General features: G+C 49.7%; 8 protein-coding genes across 8 annotated transcripts; 4 read left to right on the top strand and 4 right to left on the bottom strand.

The window, feature by feature from the left end:
• Window positions 1–1,616: 1,616 nt before the first annotated feature.
• W97_05584 (uncharacterized protein) lies at window positions 1,617–2,561 on the top strand (the record flags this gene model as incomplete). The annotated part of the gene is made up of 1 exon (XM_007783613.1): window positions 1,617–2,561. One exon carries the CDS (start codon window positions 1,617–1,619, stop codon window positions 2,559–2,561), a length of 945 nt encoding a protein of 314 aa, XP_007781803.1.
• Window positions 2,562–2,798: 237 nt separating this feature from the next.
• On the bottom strand, window positions 2,799–4,466 carry W97_05583 (uncharacterized protein; the record flags this gene model as incomplete). The annotated part of the gene is made up of 1 exon (XM_007783612.1): window positions 2,799–4,466. The coding sequence occupies one exon, from the start codon at window positions 4,464–4,466 to the stop codon at window positions 2,799–2,801; it is 1,668 nt and encodes a 555-aa protein (XP_007781802.1).
• Window positions 4,467–5,592: 1,126 nt separating this feature from the next.
• Window positions 5,593–9,381, bottom strand: W97_05582 (uncharacterized protein; the record flags this gene model as incomplete). The annotated part of the gene is made up of 1 exon (XM_007783611.1): window positions 5,593–9,381. The coding sequence occupies one exon, from the start codon at window positions 9,379–9,381 to the stop codon at window positions 5,593–5,595; it is 3,789 nt and encodes a 1,262-aa protein (XP_007781801.1).
• Window positions 9,382–9,747: 366 nt separating this feature from the next.
• On the bottom strand, window positions 9,748–10,437 carry W97_05581 (uncharacterized protein; the record flags this gene model as incomplete). Its single annotated transcript, XM_007783610.1, has 1 exon — window positions 9,748–10,437. The coding sequence occupies one exon, from the start codon at window positions 10,435–10,437 to the stop codon at window positions 9,748–9,750; it is 690 nt and encodes a 229-aa protein (XP_007781800.1).
• A 1,570-nt stretch (window positions 10,438–12,007) lies between these two features.
• Window positions 12,008–14,034, top strand: W97_05580 (uncharacterized protein; the record flags this gene model as incomplete). Its single annotated transcript, XM_007783609.1, has 10 exons — window positions 12,008–12,056; window positions 12,127–12,176; window positions 12,227–12,647; window positions 12,703–12,947; window positions 12,995–13,330; window positions 13,402–13,509; window positions 13,568–13,591; window positions 13,652–13,745; window positions 13,793–13,950; window positions 14,002–14,034. 10 exons carry the CDS (start codon window positions 12,008–12,010, stop codon window positions 14,032–14,034), a joined length of 1,518 nt encoding a protein of 505 aa, XP_007781799.1.
• A 1,093-nt stretch (window positions 14,035–15,127) lies between these two features.
• W97_05579 (uncharacterized protein) lies at window positions 15,128–16,597 on the top strand (the record flags this gene model as incomplete). Its single annotated transcript, XM_007783608.1, has 3 exons — window positions 15,128–15,201; window positions 15,468–15,790; window positions 15,852–16,597. 3 exons carry the CDS (start codon window positions 15,128–15,130, stop codon window positions 16,595–16,597), a joined length of 1,143 nt encoding a protein of 380 aa, XP_007781798.1.
• Window positions 16,598–16,688: 91 nt separating this feature from the next.
• W97_05578 (uncharacterized protein) lies at window positions 16,689–17,552 on the bottom strand (the record flags this gene model as incomplete). Its single annotated transcript, XM_007783607.1, has 2 exons — window positions 16,689–16,748; window positions 16,815–17,552. The coding sequence occupies 2 exons, from the start codon at window positions 17,550–17,552 to the stop codon at window positions 16,689–16,691; spliced, it is 798 nt and encodes a 265-aa protein (XP_007781797.1).
• A 375-nt stretch (window positions 17,553–17,927) lies between these two features.
• Window positions 17,928–19,519, top strand: W97_05577 (uncharacterized protein; the record flags this gene model as incomplete). The annotated part of the gene is made up of 2 exons (XM_007783606.1): window positions 17,928–19,381; window positions 19,465–19,519. The coding sequence occupies 2 exons, from the start codon at window positions 17,928–17,930 to the stop codon at window positions 19,517–19,519; spliced, it is 1,509 nt and encodes a 502-aa protein (XP_007781796.1).

Below are 19,519 nucleotides of genomic sequence, written 5' to 3'. Positions count from 1 at the left end.
AGACTAGTGCCACTAATATATATTTAAGTAAGCTATTTTAGTTACTAGACTATCTTTCTTTAGTCTAGTATTACTAATTTATATTAATATATATATTTCTAGTTACTTTACTACTCTTACTTAGCCTAATATTACTTATATATATTAACTTATACTTAGTCTAGTATTATTAAAATATATCTCTAATAAATATACAACTCTTCTATAGTCTAGCGCTACTAAGTTTCTATAGTTTTAATTAATAAACTACTAAAACTTAGTCTAGTCTTACTAATTATATAGTTATTATTACTATACTACCTCTACTTAGTCTAGTATTACTATTTATATACAGCTTAATATATTACACTCTTACTACTCTATCTAGTATTTCTAATTAGGTGTAATTCTAATTATTTAGCTATTCTTACTTAAGTCTAGCGCTATTTCTATATATTGTTCTATATTTAGTCTAGTACTTTAGGTTATATTAATTTAATTAGCTTAATATAATATAATACTAATATAACTTACTTATGAATATTATATTAATAACTCTTAGTATTATTCTTAGATTTATAATTCTTATCATTCTCTCTTACTATCTTTAATAGGTTATATATTTCGTTTTAACCCTTAGTACTAATTAAACATACTAATATCTAATTAGTTATCTCTTATTACTATTTTTAGAGATATCTTTTTACTAGTTTCACTTAATATAATTAGAGTAGTAAGTATATATTTAGAGAGAATATATACTATTATTTAAGAGTACTCCATTTATAGCTCTTAGTAATAGTATTACTAGAGTTAATTAAGGTTATATAGATAAAAGATTAGTGTTTTAGTAGTTTAGAAGATTATACTATATTTTTTCCTAGTAAAATACCTTCTAGAATTAGTTTCTCTATATTATATCTCCTAATATAGTGTCGTTAGTATCTAGGCTTAGTAAGCTACCTAGAGTGCCCCCTAAATACCCTATTTTCTAAGTAAATAAGCTATTTTCCAAGCACTTTTCTATTTTCTAAGGGATTGAAACCTTAGAAAATAGGCTTGGAAAATCGGGATTTTCCGAGCGGATCCCATTTACCGATTGCTGGGTTAGCAGGCTTACGTCTAGGCATCTCGACTGCGACTAACGCAGGGGCCGACGCAGGTAAGCCAGAAAAGGTTGAAGCAGACGAATGTTTGTCGCGGGCTTCCACTATCATCTGTGCAAGGAGAGGGCACCGCCTTGCCGAGGCACAGTTGGAACGTGCAAGACCCGTAAGAGCGAGACAATAGATAATCGAAGCTATCTGGAAAGGTCGAGAAGAACGGCTTGACGAGCAATCCGCTGACAGAACAAGGGTATAGCGGGCGGCTACTCTGTGTGTCGTGACCATGTCGAATCAAGTGGGAGAGATGCTCGGCGGATTCATCGTCGCAATCGAGCCATAGCCGACCGTCGATGGCGTGAATCCGAGCGCCCCGAGTCGGCGATTGTTGCTAACCGATCCGACGGACCGCGGATGTGTATGCTGCCAAGTGGTGTGCTTACAAATCTGGCTACATCATCGGCCTCTACGCGCGAAGTATATATTTACCCATCCAATTTCAGGCTCCTGACTATTTGCATCTCACCTCCAACAATGGCTCCTACTTTCCTCATCATCGGTGCTACTGGCAACACTGGAAGAGGTGTTGTTGAGACGCTCCCAAAGTTGCTCAAAGACAGCAAGTTCTCCGGCCACCGCATTCTCTGCCAGACACGATCCGCCAAAAGCCCTACCGCCCAAGGATTTGCCCAATTGCCTGGCGTCGAACTCGTAGAGATCAACTGGGTCTACATCGACGCTGAATGGCTACGTGCTCAAGAAGTGGTCAGAGTGTTTATCGCATCACACAATGAGCCTAAGCACTTCGATCAGGAAACGAACTTTCACTTCGAGGCTCTTAACGCTGGTGTTGAATATGTGGTCCGCATTTCTACAACTGCTGCAAACGTCCGCCCGGCTTGTCCTGCGTATTACCCTCGCTCTCACTGGGCGGTTGAGCAAGTGCTAGGCTCGTCAGATTTCAGCAAGCTGCAGTGGACTTCACTACAGCCCAACGTGTTCTCTTCCTACATTCTTTCACCTGCTGCAGAGTTCATCAAGAAGTATCGCAAGACTGGAGAACAAGGCACTCTTGGAACCATGTTGTCGGAGCATGGTCCGACAGCTATCATCGAGGCTCGCGAAGTCGGCATCTTTGCTTCCCATCTCTTAGTGCAGGCAGACGTTTCTGCTCACAATAAGGCCAAATATGTTCTCAACGGACCGGAGGACATTGACGGAAGTCAGATTGTTAAGATGGTTGAGGAGTATATTGGCGCTCAGGTTAAGGATGTCCGTTTTAAAGACATGTCGTTTATCCAAGGGTTGGTCGACCAGGCTCCAGAAGACATAAAACCTCTTATCGAGTCAATTAAGCACGCTCCCGAGACCAGTTGGGCAGGCCTAACCACAGCTTCGACTACCAGCAAGGAGGTTTTAGACATCGCTGCTCCGAGAATTACGCCGGCTGAATCCTTGAAAATGCTTCTTGGAGAGTAGTATGTAGAATATGTACCGTCTCATTGACAACGGATCGCGAAAGTCACTCTTGCCTTCTCCGAGGTTTTCAACCCATAGCCACAGAGCTTCAAGGTCTTATGTGGGCATTACAGCTTAATACATGATTCCTCTTCTTATTCTGATAAGATTTGCCAAATTTTCCTTCCTGTTCCCGTTTTCACTTTACTATTGCTTTTTAACTACAAACAATCAGCCTGCGTGAGGCTATGTAAGCAATTATCGCAAGTCGAATGTCTCCTCGTGCAGCGCGCCGTGGGGTTGCCTTTGTTTCTGGATGAGTGCTCCGTCCATTAGTCCCTGCACGTAGCACTCTCCGATGAGCTGGTGTCTGGTGTTGTTAGTCGCTTCGGTTGGTGTCGTTGGTCGCACCACGTAGGGGACCTTTGCGCCGTTGAAGATTACTATCTTGTCGCCGGGCCGAGTGGCACGCGGGCACAAGCCGATATACGACCTTTCAGTCATGAAGAAGCGGCGAGAGTCGCAGGTCCACATCAGGCGTTTCCCAAACGAACTTGGGGATCCCTGTTTGCCGAGGGATACAAGGTCCTGGCGGCGCAGAGGGAGGTCCTCCCTACCCAAGAGGCTTGCAAAATCAGGCTCCCGTCTTCTCCAATACGCCAGGAAGTCGTTGAGCAGTCCAGGTATCTGCGCCATGTTGCGAACAATCGATCTCGTTCGCTCCTCTTTGCAGCTGCATATGATGGTAAGTACGAATGCTTCCAGAAGAGGTTCACTAGTCGGATATTGGTTGATTCTCCAGTTGATAGACTGCCACAGCCTCTGTATTCCATCCTCAAATGAGTCAAGCAACAGCTCCCGAACCTGGCTGTCCCGACACCGGCGTACAGTCAATAGGTCAGAGACTGCACTTTTCTCACACCCCACCACATCCACTGCAATCCCTCGCAGTGACAATAAGCCAACATCCACCACGTCGGACACCGAAAGCGTACTTCGTCCACTTGCCTTGAGCTCGGGATAGCCCATGAAACCTAGCGAACGGCGGAAATTGAAGTGTTGATCAAACAACGGCACCCAAGATGGCGCAGCATCCCCGCCCTGCCCTGGGCCTGGAGACTTGAACGTGTCCACGGCGGAGAGGACGACAAGGTTGTTTGTCTGGGAGACTACTGCTCTAGTAAAATCTGCGTAGACTCGAATCGGATCTTCCTTGGAATAATCTGGGCGGAATCCAGACGGCAGCTCTGATTGGTCGAGCCTGTTCCACTCCCTCGACAGGTTGAACAGAGTGAAGACGTGGTCCCGGCGGTCGGATGCTTCGAGTTGATCGCGTCGAAAGATTAGTTCAAGGATTGACGGGTATTTACCATCCCTGCACTCCCGGCTTAGAAAAGCCCACAGTTCAGGCAATTCTTTGCTTCGCTCAGTGTCGGGGATGAACGGAATTCCTGGTACTGATTCTTGAATATCGCCATATCGAATCTCACCTAAGTGCAGTGCGACGCTATTTTCCCAAGATGCTAAGGTCAACACGTCTGACCAGTGGTTGACCTTCTCTCCGGCCATGAGGACAACCACTGGCGCGTTGATCACCTCTTGTAGCACCCACACACGCCTGAACCACTGGCGACTGAAAAAATTCTGAACAGCCCGCCTCATGGCTTGTAAATCAGGGTGGGCAATCTCATCGTCTTGGTACGCGATCTGTCTCCTGAGCAAACCTTCCAAGCGACGGCAGGGGATGCCGGCAGCAGTATGCGTAAGATCGACTCTATCGTCTTTTACCCGTACTCGATGTATTAGGAGTGCAAAATCCATCGCCATGTTGGACGCTTCATCAGCTTCTCCTAACCACACTGCAGTTTGCATCGCTTGCTTGTATATGTCGCCCATGAGGGACACCTGTTGGGTTCGCTCGTCCATGTCGCTCTGGTTGATGCATATAGCGTCAATCCAGAGTAGTGGCCGCTCGTTGTTCGAACTGATGCGACGCATGGCCTCCTCTAGGTTTGCTGTAACTCTGAATTGGGTCGCCAGCATTCCAGGATGTAAGATGCTGCAAGCATTCGCACAGAGTACTGATGGCCAGGTAAGTCTAATAAGGCTCGTGTTCTTGGGATCGCCCCAACGGTACGATAAGCAGACATATGACCGCGGGATTCGCGGATCTTCCAACGACACGTGCATCATCTTGCACGAAACTTCGGCATCGGACCCGGCGGGCTCAGCTTGGAGGCTGATGAGTCGTATCTCCTTCGTGATCGAGCGAAGAGGCTTATACAGGTCGTAAACGTTTGGAATTAGATTTGGGTTCGCGGTCTGCGTCGATGTCATCGCTTTCACTCCGTTAGCTTTCTTCGAAAGCCTTGTAATGTGGCGTAAGGCCTTAATACTGCGAGTGTGGACCTCCAGACAATCCTGAGATGCAAGTCCGTCTGCACTAGTAGCTCAAAGCCCACGACAGAACTCGGGCGGACGAGTAATTCGGTGAAATTTGTGAAGCGTTTCAAATCTCAGGTCCAGCTTTGTCCGATCGCTTGAGGTCCCAGTTTAACAAATGTAGGTTCCGTTCAGCCGCAGACAATCAGCTGAGAAGCGAGCTCGTACTGTAAATAAGGCGAGCTAAGTCCTAATCGGCCACGCTTTCCCTTCGCCCAATCAGACCCGCTTCGGGCGGCACGCAACGTCTCTTGGGATTACAAGAGCAAAAGCAACTCAAACGCAATTGCAAATGCTATACGTTGCTTCCCAGTTTACGGAACATACAGAACTCGTTCCATTTCTATATCACTTGAACGATGATGAGATGTCCAAATGCCAACCGATAAAGAAGCAAACGTATGTATATCGCCAGCCAAACCACTAGGAAGGAAAGACTAGAAAGACTATTATAGCCGACGATGTTCAGAAATAACTACTACAAGCTAATCTTTACAGGCTGCTTCTTGTATCCCTCGCCTACCTCTTCAAACTATCCAGGAAGCCACATTAGTAACATTACTACGAGTAGGATAATAGACTACACTATCCTTACTTTTATCTTGTTAAGCTAATCGACTAAACAGGTTGTGAAGATTTCCATAGTAGCCTCTTCTACAAAGTTTACCCAGCCCTGGTATCGCGCCCGGGCCCGGATAGAAACAGTATCGCCTGGCTCAAGCCTACTCATCCATCCCGTTTGGCGCATACCAGGTTTATCACCGCAGATAGCTCGATGCTCTCGCCTTGTGCCTCCTGCATGCACATTGGTTATCAGCGTCTGGCTCTCACCTTCGAAATCCATCGATTGGCCGTCATGTTTGGCAGCGTCAACGTCGAACCAGGTCCATGAGTTGTCATAGGTCCCGTGGTCCTCCGTGAAGGAACTAAATCCTTGATCGTGGCTGAAGATACTGAAAACGATTTGTCGAACTGGCGCTTTGCGCGTGCCCACAATTGGTGCGCTGCTCAAATACGAAGGCTCCTTGTTCGCTTTCTCCTCGTCAAGAACTAGGTGCTCTGCGCGAGAGCAGGTTGACTTCATCCAGTACTCTGCCATGTCTATGACTCGAACTGTAATTGATCTGGGCAAGCTCTTGAGGCTGGTATGATACCGGAGTAGCCAAAAGGCCTCGAAAATATCTTTCGGCATCTGGGGCCAACGAACACCGTCTCTTCTACGAACTTGGACACGTCCTTGCAGTGTCTCAATCAACCAACGTTCACTTTCGCAGCTAGCTCCTGCCGAAACCAGCAGCTCAATGACATCGGAATATCCGTTGTCCACAGCGATCTCCATCGGTGTTCGACCGGTGCTGTCCTCTCTCTCAAACTCGCTTCCATGCTTCAACATCAATTCTATGAGAGGATAGTTTCGTTCTCGCACGGCGTCATGCAATGGCAAGGAACCATCGATCGCAACGGCATTGACCTCAGCACCATTTTCGAAAAGTAAATTTGCCAGCTCAACGTTCCCTCGTGCCGACATATGAAGGGCAGTACGCCCATCAAGAGCTTTAGCTTTCGCTGATGCTCCTGCCTTAAGCAGGACCTGGACCACCTCTAAATCCACTTTGCTGTTTGCACATACCGAAAGGAGAATCCTCGAATCTATTGTAGCACCGGAGTCCAAGAGAAGGCGCATTAGTGAAACTGCGCCCCGCCGGGAAACCCATTCTAACGGTGTGAAGGGTTTAGTCCACTCAGCTCCAGGGATGGGAACACCATCGATTACTCTCCTGGCGCCGTGTTCCAACAACTCTTTCACCAATGCAAGAATACGCGGATCATCAGGATAAGATAGCTGGCAGGCCAGATGGAGTGCCGTTTCTCCGTTATGAGCCTGGTGGCAGGCATCGGAACCTGCGTTCAGCAGCAATGAAAAGACATGGAAGGGCTCTGCCGATTTAGTAACCTCCCAGTCATTCACCTCGAGTGACCAATGAAGCGGAATAGTCCCTTTCCATCTTCCGGAATCGACCTGGGCCCCTGATTGTAGAAGCACCGCCGCCGTGTTCACTGAGTCCCCTCGAGCAGCCATAGTTAGTAGCGTCTGACCTGTATGCGTGGGTAGGTTAACATCAGCCCCCTTGTCAAGGGACTCCTTGACAAAGTCTTCGAGATCAAAGAAAGCCGCGAGGTGTAACTCTGAGAGGAAGTCGTTTGCGCCGCCTGAATAGAACAGGCGATTCCATCGACCATAGGCACAAACCCATGGCGTGGAGCCCTCTAAAGAGCTCAGCCGTTCCGCCAACCCAGGAAACTCCAGGTCTTCTTTCAGAGATTTCGCGAGGCCGTAAATAAGCTTAAGGTCAGAAGTGGCCGTGCTCGAACGGTAGTAGTCGCGATCTCCACGAAGACGATGAAACGCCTGAACCCATCTGATAATATTTCGATCTGATTCGTATAGTCTCTTCAGAGACTTCTCCAGAGACATGCAGTGAGTCGGCTCAGGAGAGCCCAGATACCACGCTAAAAAGGCTGAGCAATGACCCTCCCAGTTTAGCGCGGCGTAGCCTAAGAAAGGGAATGCCTTCAAGTGGCCTTGAAAAAGGAGTTCCATCTGCGCAAACTTTTCCCCATCATAGTAAGTTCCTCCAGAGAGTGGCCCAAAAGGCGCAAATCCGACGCTCTCGTAGCACAAGTACGTTAGACAAGCTTGCGCGAGGAACAGGTTTGTCTGACCAGAATCGACAAGCAACTGTTTGAATACCACATCCTTCTGGCAGGGGCGAAGCAAATAGTCTTTGACTGAGGCATGGATCAAGCTGACCGTCGTAGTGCCCGGAACCAGCTCCTCGAACTTTATGAGAGGACCACAGCACTCGGAGAGTACGGACTTGATTATTTTGCCGTTCACAGGCCATTTCATTGCAACTTCGTCGATGACGATTTTTGCTGCCACGCCAAGTTCTTCCAGTGATAGCGGCCTTGAGGCACAAGCAAGCCACTGGAAAAACCTACGTGACAGTTGCCAGGATTTTGCGGTTGCAAGCGTGGTTAAAAGTCGATTGTACAAGTCCTCCAAATCCTCTGGGAGGTCTCTCAACATGTCTCGCAACACCTCTCCATCATTGTCGGCTAAAAATAGGGCAGTTTCAGAAAGCTCCTGAACCACAAGCGCAGCCCACAAGAACATCCCTTTTGCCCCAGATAGCAAGGATGCAATGATCTCTTCCTTCAGATTATCATCTTCCAAATCCAGGTTGTGGACCTTTTCCTCAAGAAAGTGCTTTATGTCGGATTCATTGTCACTTTCGGTAACATGAAAGTGTTTAAAGCGCCTTGAGGGGTCGCAGAGACTTGATCCGATGTCGCTGAGTTCTCGGCTGAATACAATGACTTTCGTGTGCGTTGAGAAGACGGTTAGAAGGCGAAGGAGCTTTTTCCTTGTTCCTAACTCACACTCGTCGAGCCCATCCAGAGCCAGAGTGCAGCCACACCCCTCATAGAGAAGACACTCGAGACTTTCTGTCATGTTAGTCTCATTCGGAGCGGCACCTGCCCACATGATCTTCGCAATGTTGTCGAGTTGTCCTGGATCCTTCCCCAGCAATTGCCAGGTCCACGTTCGCAAAATCCCGACAACGTGTCGTCTGCTCTCTTCCTTCGTATCGCAGTAGAAGTAAGCCACATTCCCATATGTCTGCAGCCGCTGGATAGCTAGGGTTGCTAGCCTTGTTTTCCCTGCCCCAGGTATCCCGCTCACCCACAAGATCGGCAATTGTCCTCCATCCTGACACTGATCGACCCATTGAACGTACTCCGGCTTATCAAATAACCACTTGCAGGAGTCATCAACCATTCCTCCGAGGATTTCTTCGTACGTGTCGCGAACTGGAAGAGGATCTAACCACCGCAAGACGGTTGCCAGCAGTTTGTCGTTCTCAGCTTTCTTCCGACGAGCATGCTCTTCTTCCGCACGGTCGTAGATTTTGAGACTTATACTGAATGTCTCTAGTCCCAAACTCAGCGCGATCGAGTTGAGTTGACTATCGACGCTGTCACGCAGCGCTTGAACTTGGCCCACAACAAAGAGTGCATACTGGACTTTCTTGGGACCATGGCTGATCCAGCTCTTCCAATCCTTCTTACTCTTCTTTCCCAATGCTTCCTCAAATCTGCTCTTCAGCTTCTTGTGGAAGGTGGTTATGTGTGTCAATAGAGCTTCCACGTCAGCCTGCGTCGCGGTCGACGGAGAATCTCTGAGCTTGGTAAGAACGCTTGCAACCAACTCCAGGTAGTCGCCAGATTTCTGGTATTCTGCCGGTGCACCATCCGTCTCTTTAAGCGCAGCGCCAATCTGCACCACGATTTTAATGGCGGCGACCAAGTCACTAACGGACCACCCAAAAGACATGCCTAAGAACTGTCTCTCAGAGATCGAAGTAAATGTTCCTTGCGAACAGAATTAGGCTGGACATCGAGATGGAGGATATTTGCAACAATTAGGTGCTTGTCGCGGAGACGGATGTTACGAACAGACGTGCGGGGCACGGGCTAAGAATAATTAGATTAGCGCTAAGGGTCAGGTGACTTCACATGCGAAGACTAAGCTGCTATCTTTGCAACACGAGGGTTACAAAACGTCTTGATTTTGCTTAGAGATAAACCGCAACAGTGGAACAGACTAGAGATTATAGAGAGCTACCACAAAGCCTAGCTGTATTATCTCATCCAAGACGAGGGAGTTCCTTAGACGATGTGTCCAAAAACATACACAATCTCACCAATCAATCCAGCCAAATCGTTTCTCCAGTTCTTCGCCCGTCATACATGTGCCAGAAGGATGCTGGCCCGTCCGTACAAGCCGCTCATGTCTCTCTTGCTGCGTCTCAGCGGTTGGCTGCTGTTCCTGAGCTGGTTTTCTACTGAGCCACGGCCGCGCAACGGCACTAACTGCTTGCTTATCATTCTTGACCTCGTGGATATTGCGCCATTTGGCAGCGGCAAGAACTTCAAGCATCTCCGGTGTTTTGTCGGATCCGATTTCCACAGCTCTATCCAAAGTTCCATTAAACTTAGCGCCCTTCTCGAGGCAAGCTTGCAGCATCCTTGCACGACCTTTCTCGGCAGCGAGTGTCGCAAGCGGCTGCATGATTAAAGACGCATGCCCGTCATTCAGGCCCTCAAGGCTTGATTTAAATTGAGCGGAGTTGCCAGCGAGACAAGCCTCGAAAAGCCTTTCAAGCGCTGTCGTGTTCTCTAGCGGTTGGTAATCGGTTTCCAGAGCTGCTTGTCTAATCGATTCAGCGTAAGGATTGAAGCTACCTAGAACAGCCTTAAAGTTGCGACTGTCTGAGTCTCCGGGGTGTCTGCTGCCCCGGAAATGGGCGAGAAGATGGCCGAGGTACTCCACCTCGCTAATACGTCCGCTTTTGAACTCCGTGAAAGCGTCTTCAAAACACAGAGACATGGTGGTGCCCGGCCGCCACGGGATGGTCTTGCTTGGCGATAGGGGTGGTTGAAGCAGATGAGAGGATCTGCAAGGTGAGCAGGGTCTGAACAGCAACGCGCAACTGGTAAGTCTCCAAACCAGCATACGATGTAGATTTCGAGTCCAAGAAGCGCAAGGCAGAAGAACTTGAAGATATATCCGCTTCGACTTGGTTTTGAGGCGCTGAATCGGGGCTGAGTCTGAGGAGGGGCGAAGCGCTTAGCTGTGGCACAGCAAACACGTGCCGCTCTCCAAGTAAGAGAAAGAACTTCGTGTTGCATTGGAGTAACTAAAGCAAATCCTATCCATCAACGATCACGTCTCCGCCTTGAACCAGCTGTGCAACCGCTACGAAAAGAAGGAGAGCACGGGCCTTAGTTTGAATGAGCGACCGTAGTGGAAACCCAAAAACACCAGCCATCGTCTTTCTCCCTCACAACCCCTGTGCACGACCGACCCTTCCCGCTGCCAAAGATTCGTACTACCAGTCGATCCAGCCGAACTTCTCCTCCAGCTCATCAGAATTGTAGCATCCATAGGGTTGCTCCGGGACGACTAGCTGCCGGTCTACTAGTGTAGCATCATCCATTTCTGCTCCCCTTTCGCTGAGCCTACGAGACCAGATAATCTCGACTGACTCTACGTTCTCATTTGCTTTTGCAACCTGCATTCAGATAGATTAGCGTACCGAACGTTACTATCAAGACAACATAACGCAGAAAGAACTTACACTTCCGACTTCTATTGCAGTTAGGTGGCGAAGGCGCTAAGACCGCTTTATGCACGGGCCACACTAATTACTCCACCAGGCCAAGTGATAACTAGTGGGAGATTGTGTCATCAAGCGCCTGGTTTTGAAGAGCTCGCCGCGCACCTTAGCTTATCACTCAGCCCGGTAGGAAGCCCCAAGCGAGACGGACTATACGAATCGCAAGGACTAAGGTGGCAGGGTCAACAACTTCACTGTACCTGCTTTGCATCCAGTGGCAACAGGAACAGGCCGGAAACCAGTCCAATCAACGATGGAGTGTCCTCATTCTCCAGCGGTGCACAAGGTCGATGAGGACGACCTGATCGGACATCGGTTTGCAATAGCGTGTCTGGATGAAGCAAGCGCTGACTGCGCGTTTGGAAAACTGGGATACGTCATGGATTTTTTCGTTAAATATCCAGCAGTGAAGAGCTCTTGGGCCTACCGACCGGTGCATGACTTAACACGTACCAGTAAAGGCCTTTCTTCAACCGATCAAAACAGTCAGCCCACATTCCGTTGGGTACATTTACCTGCGAACAATATCGATTGGGCTAAAGTAAGAGTATCAGTCTTTTCAAATATTTTCCTATGGCTGAAATGAGTTTTGACTCTCAGGGTGCCATTCTTCAGATTATAAACAAGAAGATACAGGATGCTGGAGGTGCTGCAGCATCCTCGGCCACTACACAAGCGACGAAGACGAACTCTCAGGATTTAGATCCTGAGTCGTTGGTTACAAGCTCTATATTGAGGTCGGACGTATGGGCCGACCAGGAAAATATCAGCACTACAAATATGCCGCACGCCCGGTTCATGAAACCATTCTGTCGGATGATCAACATAGGTGACTTCAATCAATCCTCAATCTGGAAATCAACAAGTCGGAAGGATTCAACTGATTCCATTTTCTGCAGATCGGGAAGCTACTGACAAACTTCTCAAACAAGAGTTTTTGGTCTTGGTCGTAAGGGAATGTTTTCAAACAGATCTTCCAGCACTAACACAACGACTCAGATGCCCTACCTCCACTGGGAAACAAGGAAGGCGTACGAGGACATGCTCAAGGTGATTGACAAGGTCAAGCAACGCAGCGAACCTCGCAGCAATCATCAGGGGGGAAAGCCAAAATCCTTGGAGATCCCAGATACGACTTTCCAAGACGACAGGGAGCAGATTCAAATTGACAGGAAGCTGATTCAGAAATATCTATCTGGGTCGTCTTTGCACATTCGCCGCACCCTGGACCAATCTTATTACTACACTCTCGCCGATACCAGACTTCGAGATCGAGATAAGGATCAGGTTGTCTATCGATACACAAAACAACTGCGCAACAATTCAGAGAAGACGCCCGACACCTCTCCTCTGCAAAGCATGCAATTGGAACCATTGATGCTCATGGTAGACCAATGCTGGCTCTGGATTCTGGATGGAGGTATGGTCCAAGCTATCGATTACATTCTTAATCACCCTTGACACCTAATGTGTAGATACACTGCTGACATGCTTCCCTCAACGATGGGGCCAAGACGTCAAATCAAAAGACGAGACTGATGTGTTTCAGAGCATCTTTGCTTATCTTGAGCCGCAGGAACATCTCAACCGGATCATGTGCGTCCAAGATCTGGCCTTTTTCATCATTGACAGGTGTGCTGGAAACGTCCTGAATCCATCCCTAACGAGAGGAGCAACGTCCCAATTTCTGGAGATATTTTCAAAGTCTATTGGCGCCTTGGTACGCACTATGCAATTACACAACTGGCTTACAACTGACTAAGGCAGGCGGATAAGCAGACTAGTCGATTCCGTGAACTGATGTCACAGGTAGGACTTGAGGGAGGAAACCTTGACGATCTTTTCGATGTCTATCCAGAGTTCACATTACTCGATGAGATCAGGGATGTTATCGAAGAGCTGAGCATGATTGAGAATATCAACACCCAGCAAACTGAAGCCATGGAGGAACTTAAAGATAAGCGGCCGGACAAGTACGGGAATTCACGTCCAACTAGGAGGCCCCGGCATTTGTATGCACCGGTCATGTATCCGGTACAGTTACATTCGAGATCGATTGGCCGTAGAGCCACTGTCGAGAGCTTGTTCAAAAGTGCTCACCAGGTTCGTGACGAGGTGGGGCACAATTGACTGTTCCGCTTTGGCCTCCTATAGAAGACTGACAGCTGGACAAGGTTTTGCAACTCCTTGATCTGAAACAGAAGCAAGCGAATGTGTCGGAAGCACGATCTGCGCGAAAGTTTGCTGAGGAGACAGAAAAGCAGGGACAATCTATCCTGCTTGTACGTATCACCCCCATCACGTTTGGATTCTCGTGACGCTAATCATTACTGATTATAGTTCACTGTGGTCACGATCTTTTTTGTGCGTCATTCATCGTTCTCTAGCCCAAGCAACAAGTGGTTGACAAGCACCGATAAATAGCTTCCAATGTCGACCCTGGCTTCCATATTCGGCCTGAATGCGAAGCAGTTGAATAAAGGCGAAATGTCGCTTGGCATCGTCTTTGCTTATATATGTACGTTTGCATAAGGATGTGACGGAATTGTTTTGATAGGCGTATAGTTCCGATCTCGCTTCTCGTCTTCGCGGCATCCCTATATCTGGGATTCAAACACAGAATGCTACAAACCTTTTCCCGTCCACCCCAAGCCGGAACCGCGCCCAAGAAGCCGAACCGCTCTCTCAGTTTCTTCCGTCGGATGCGAAGGTCGAACCCTAAGGTTAGTGAGGACAAGACCCAAACGAATGAAGAAGGCTAACATAAGCGAAAGGCAGAAGAGCGTGGTCGGGACCCACAGGTCTAGGCACGGGCAAGTTTGGAGAAGAGTGCCGGTTCCAACAGTTCGTGCGGAGTGTATGGGCTTTGCTCGTTTCATCTACTAAGTCGCGCGTTAAGAGATGGAGTCATTTTTGTAGTGTTCAGAGTTCTCACGCCTCCGTCGTTGACGCGAGAAGTTACGAAGATTGAATTATGCAAGCGGAGGAGATGTACCCACGCAGTCGCCTTCCATTCAGGCTGTCAACGAGAGCTTAACTTGTTGTTCGGGGGAGCAATCGTACGCAGTTGCTCGCTGTCGCGGTCACGGCCTCTACAGTGTCGACGACCCGAGCCCAGCACGTTCGAATTCCGCAGGCATCCAGCACCTATTCCCGGTCATCCCCAAGCGAGCACATAGAACTAACGTCGATGAGCTCAGAGTGTGTTGGTGGCTCGGCCAGCCTGCATGCGCCGCCGCTCAGCACAGCCCGCGGAACCCGCAGGGGCTCGCAACCCGCGCCCTCAGCGTGAGATTGCTTTACTGTGCCTCATCGCTCACAACCTACCAAGCGCGCCTTCAGCGCTTCACATCATGCCCTCTGTACGTCAACCAAAAGGTGCTGTAAGCGACAGGACAGTCTCTGGAAATTTGAGGAACTCTGCAACAGGCAAATAAGTCTACAAGATCTCGGAGAGTCAGTGGAAGCGCCGATTCCCTCCCATCAAGACGAGACGCGATGCCGCCGGAACTACCGCTATAAATGGCTGGCGGGGTTGGTTCTGCCGTGGAGGTTGGCATCCACCGATGCAACCATCGTAGCGACATCTCTACCACGGATCGCCTCGCATTTCAGTAAGTGAGGAATCAATGGGAAGCGCGCGGCAACTAGCTTTGTGCAGGCAGGATCAACGAGCTCAACTGGATAGTCACGGCTTATAGCTTGATGTCGACGGCATCCATCCCAGCTTTCGGTCAACTGGCGGACGTCTCCGGTCGCCACGTGGCTCTACAGCTTTCGACATTCTTTATACTGATTGGAAGCGTACTCGCTGCAGCAGCTCAAGCCTGGGGAATGCTTCTCACCGGACGAGCATTGCAAGGCTTGGGCACGGCTGGCATCCAGATACTCACCCAAATCATGGTTGCAGACAAGGTCAACCTGGCCGACAATGCAAAGAACGACACGGCACTCACGATCGTTGCCAGCATCGGGTACGCTACTAGTCCTGTCATTGGCGGATACTTGACATCGTCGAACTAGCGGTATTACTTTATCATATCCATTCCAGTCACAGTCGACACCCACTTCCTTGTCTTCGTCTCACTGCGGAAGAAGCTCGCTCAGGGGGCGCACCGCTTACAGGGATCCAGCCGTAGGCCCGTAGCGCCATCTTGTCGGCACTTACAACATTTGACCTCGGCCGCATATTGCTCTTCATCTCCGGAATAGGCCTAATTATTCTCGGGACGACCTGAAGGGGGAATGAGTATCCATGGAGCGACGCACGCGTGTTCGTATCAATCGTTATTGGCGGCCTTCTCTTCACCACTTTCTTCGGCTACGAGTATCTGCTCGAACCGGGAAAGCTGTTTGCGAGGAAGTTCCCGAAGGTCAGTTCTATGCTACCCTTGAGCCTGTTCCACAAGAAGGATACAACTCTGCTCACTATTGTTGCTCTTTCCTCCGGAGCTTCCCTCTATGCCGCCTTCTACTTCATCTCAATATATTGGAACGTCGCAATGTCAGACTCGCCGTCCGAAGCCGGGATTCAGCTACTGTACTATCTTCCAGGTTTAGGGGGTTAGTCGTTTCCCCTTCATGTACCAGTCTGTGAGCCAAGTCTAACTTTTCACATCAACAGTTGGCACTGTCCTCGCAATGTTCCTCTGCAACGCATATCCTCGTCAAACATCCCATCCTCTACTCGCCAGCGCCATTATCGAAGCAGCCGGAATGGCTGTACTCCCATGGGCTGTCACCGCGCGCAACGGTGCAGTCGTGAACGGGATGATGGCTCTTGCTGGCTGCGGGACCGGTCTTCGTTTCATGCTCAGTGGCCTTCACAATGTTGGTATCTGGCCACTGCGTCTTGCCGCTGCCATATCGCTTACCGATTTTACGAACGAATTTGGCGGGACGCTGTCGATTGCCATCATGGGTACTGTATTCAACAGTAAGTGGTCTCAGTATCTCTCCGACATCCCGTCCACCACGCTTGGCGGGGCGGGTGAAAATCTCAGTCCGCGCGATACACAGAGTCTTGGTGCCATCAACGCGCTTCCTCTTGATTTGCAAAACCCTGTGAGACAAGCGGCGGCTAAAGCAGTCATGTGGGCATTCATTTCTATTTTACCGATCATAGCTTTGAGAATTATATCATCTATAGGGCTGGGCAACGTCTGGATCAATGCGACAACGAGCAATGAGGACGAAACTGTAGATGAGATGTCGAAGGGTTGGGTAATGTATGATTCGTTCCTACTTGCTGCTTGGAGGCGAGATGTTAAAGTAAGGAAGGTTGCGAAACTGCAGGCTAGGCTGCGGAATGATATCGCGGACGAAAACAATGCGACGCGACAGGAAGAGAGGCGTACTCAGGCAGTTTGAGAGTCTAGAACCTTTTGAATATAAACTCCCACCGTCTACTCACACTTGCGACACCTAAGATCGCACCCATATCGAAACAGCAACGAGTAATTTACATCGCATACCGCATTTCGATTGCAATCTCACGTACGTAGTTCATCCACTTTGGACACTACACGCTCGTTAGCGAATACAAACATTGAGATGCTTGGTTGTCGGAACTTGCCATTGCTCTTACCCAGACCCCGATGTGATCTCCGGGTTTCAGGGCCGCAACGAAGCCCATACCATCCCCACTCCCCTCTGTTGGCGATTCGTTTGCGTGTCTCGACCAGACGACCTCGTGTTGCTTCTCAAATGAGCTGGCGCACACGTTTGTTTGCAGACGCCATGTAGCTTGCCTTTCCTGATCCAGCGGCGCATCACGCCAGACTAGTTCCCAGCCGTCAAAGTCCCATGTATAAGCCGTGTCGGGCTGGAAGATTCTACGGGGGGCTCGAGGCTTTGCTTCGGCATCCGCATCTCGTGTCCGGAGAACGCATGCTTCGAACCAGGTTCCAGAACCCGAATAGGTGCCGTAGTTTTCTGGCTGGCCATTCCAGTCTTGACTGACCGCGACAGGGCCATACCGGTACTGGCCGATCTGGCCTTGGTCCCACGATCGAATCCTGAACTTGACATCTTTGACAGCAACGCGTTCCCCTCGCAGCGGCTTCGGTATGGGCTCGCGAGTGACATGGTAAAGCAACGCAGCGTTGTACTCGGTTGTGACGCTTGCACTGACGCGGACAAATTCTTTGCTCGAGGACTTGAGAACGGGCCAGTACTCCGCGAAATCGATAATTAGATCAGTGAGCTCGGGGGGAAGGCCGGATAAGGTGGTGAGGAGGAAGCGGAGACGGCGGACATTCTGAGGAGAGGGTATGTAAGTTGCGCGAGAGGTAGGAGAGGAAGTGATTGATTGAGATTCAGCCATAGAGTAATGTTGAAGGAAACATTCCACTGCTTCGCTGCGAACCGTCCTTTGACTCGAGTACTCGGCGATCAACTTCTGGGCTGGGTAAACATCAGAGGCAATGCGGCATGTTGTTGCCTAAGCATAAAAGTACGTAAATGACTTTTTCAGCCTGTACCCCGGACGAGAGCTCGCTTTCTATACGTATTACGCTGGACGCACCAAGCTTCGGGCCCAATCCTGCGACGTCGGTGCTGGATTGTTCGAGATATATGACCGCAAGAAGACGGTCTGTTCACGAAGGTTGAACATCCACGCTGGCTGGCTTAGTAAGCAGCAACTCTCCGACTTCCCCGCCGCCAACACCCCCGGCGTCTCAGACGCTGAGTTCGACGAATGGTACCGCAAGCAGCACCTCGATATGCTCTCCATAGTGCGTTCCTGCAAAGCACCCGCAGCGCCGTATCTATGGATCCGTATAGTTATACTCCGCTTGATATCGCTACAAACGAGATCAGACTGATCAGGCTACTGCCTGGCCTTCCTCCAAGACGACTTGAAGTGGAGATTTTCCACGTTCCTCTCTCCGCCGAAGAGGAGGGGCATGCCGGGCCGGTATACGAGGCTCTATCCTACGTCTGGGGTTCCACCTCGAATCCACAGTTCGTCGCCGTCAGAGATGCGCTTAAGGGTCAGCAGAGGAAGAGGGGACGGGTTCGTACAAGAATCCACCGATTCAAATTCGCCCTCTCTTTTTGTGGTAACCCTTCGCCCTCAAACAGAAGCACAAACGAAGTTCCAGCATGGCGCACCCTAAGCGTAACGCACAATCTAGCAGTCGCTTTGGAGCACCTGCGGCGGCCAACAGATAGCCGCATCTTCTGGATTGATGCCATATGCATCAACCAAGACGATAGAGCAGAGCGGAGCGCTCAGGTTGGTCGGATGGGGACGATATACAGCATCGCTTCGCAGGTTGTCGTTTGGTTTGGGCCGCAGTACGAAAACAGCACCCTGGCGGTTCAAACATTACGGTACATCGGCGAGAGCTGGAAGCTCGATTCTACCGGGTATGCTTTGAACTGGATGGACAATCGTGAGGGGAACGGCCAAGCGGAAGAGGACGAAAGGAGACGCGTCCTGTCGGTAAAAGATGTCGACGCTTTGGAAGCGATGCACTTGTCCTGGATTGCAATTCGAGACTTGCTTCGCAGACAATGGTTCTCGAGATTATGGGTCTTCCAAGAGATTCGGAAGGCCACTCAAGCCATCTTAGTAGTGGGCCATGCCGAGCTACCATGGGACATGTTCCGGTCTGCATTCTACTGGATCTGTAATTGTCGGGTCGAAGCGAACCCGATTTCCAAGATCATAGACTTATCAGACTGCAGCCGCGTGGAACCTTTTGTGGATATGACAGCATGGAGCAACGTTGGGATCGCTTACCTGACTAACGAGGCGATGACGGAGCTCTCATGTAGCGATCCTAGAGATAGAGTGTATGCCCTCCTGAGCCTTTTCGATCCGAAAAACACCATGGAAATTTCTCCCGATTATTTACTTTCAGTTGAGGATGTCTACACGGATTTCTTCACTAGTGTCCTTCACCAATCCCTCCAGCTGTATCTGCTGCAGCTTTGCGGTTTCAGCCACGGCCCATCACAGCTGCACCTTCCATCCTGGGCGCCGGATTTCTCTGCTCGTCGCCCTCAGGTAATAAACTTTTCTGCTTCGGCAGGTCAAAGTGAGCACGAAGCAGCACGGATCGATGCCGCAACCTTACGGATCAGAGGTGTCCTTGGCGACACAATTGAGCATGTCACTGAGCCTGTCCCGCTCACCGCGACAACGTCAGAAATAGCGGCTATTTGCAAAAGTTGGCTTTCGCCGTCGACTGAGAGGGATATGTATCTTAACGGTGACACAATGCTAGAAGCTTTCGTCGTATCGCTGGTTTGCGGCCGGACAAGCGACTTGATCCACAGTGA

The sequence above is a fragment of the Coniosporium apollinis genome (genome assembly GCF_000281105.1).
Source record: "Coniosporium apollinis CBS 100218 chromosome Unknown supercont1.27, whole genome shotgun sequence".
In the NCBI taxonomy this organism is placed as follows: domain Eukaryota; kingdom Fungi; phylum Ascomycota; class Dothideomycetes; genus Coniosporium; species Coniosporium apollinis.
Note: the sequence above shows the minus strand (reverse complement) of the source record. Positions and strands in the feature narration are given on the sequence as shown.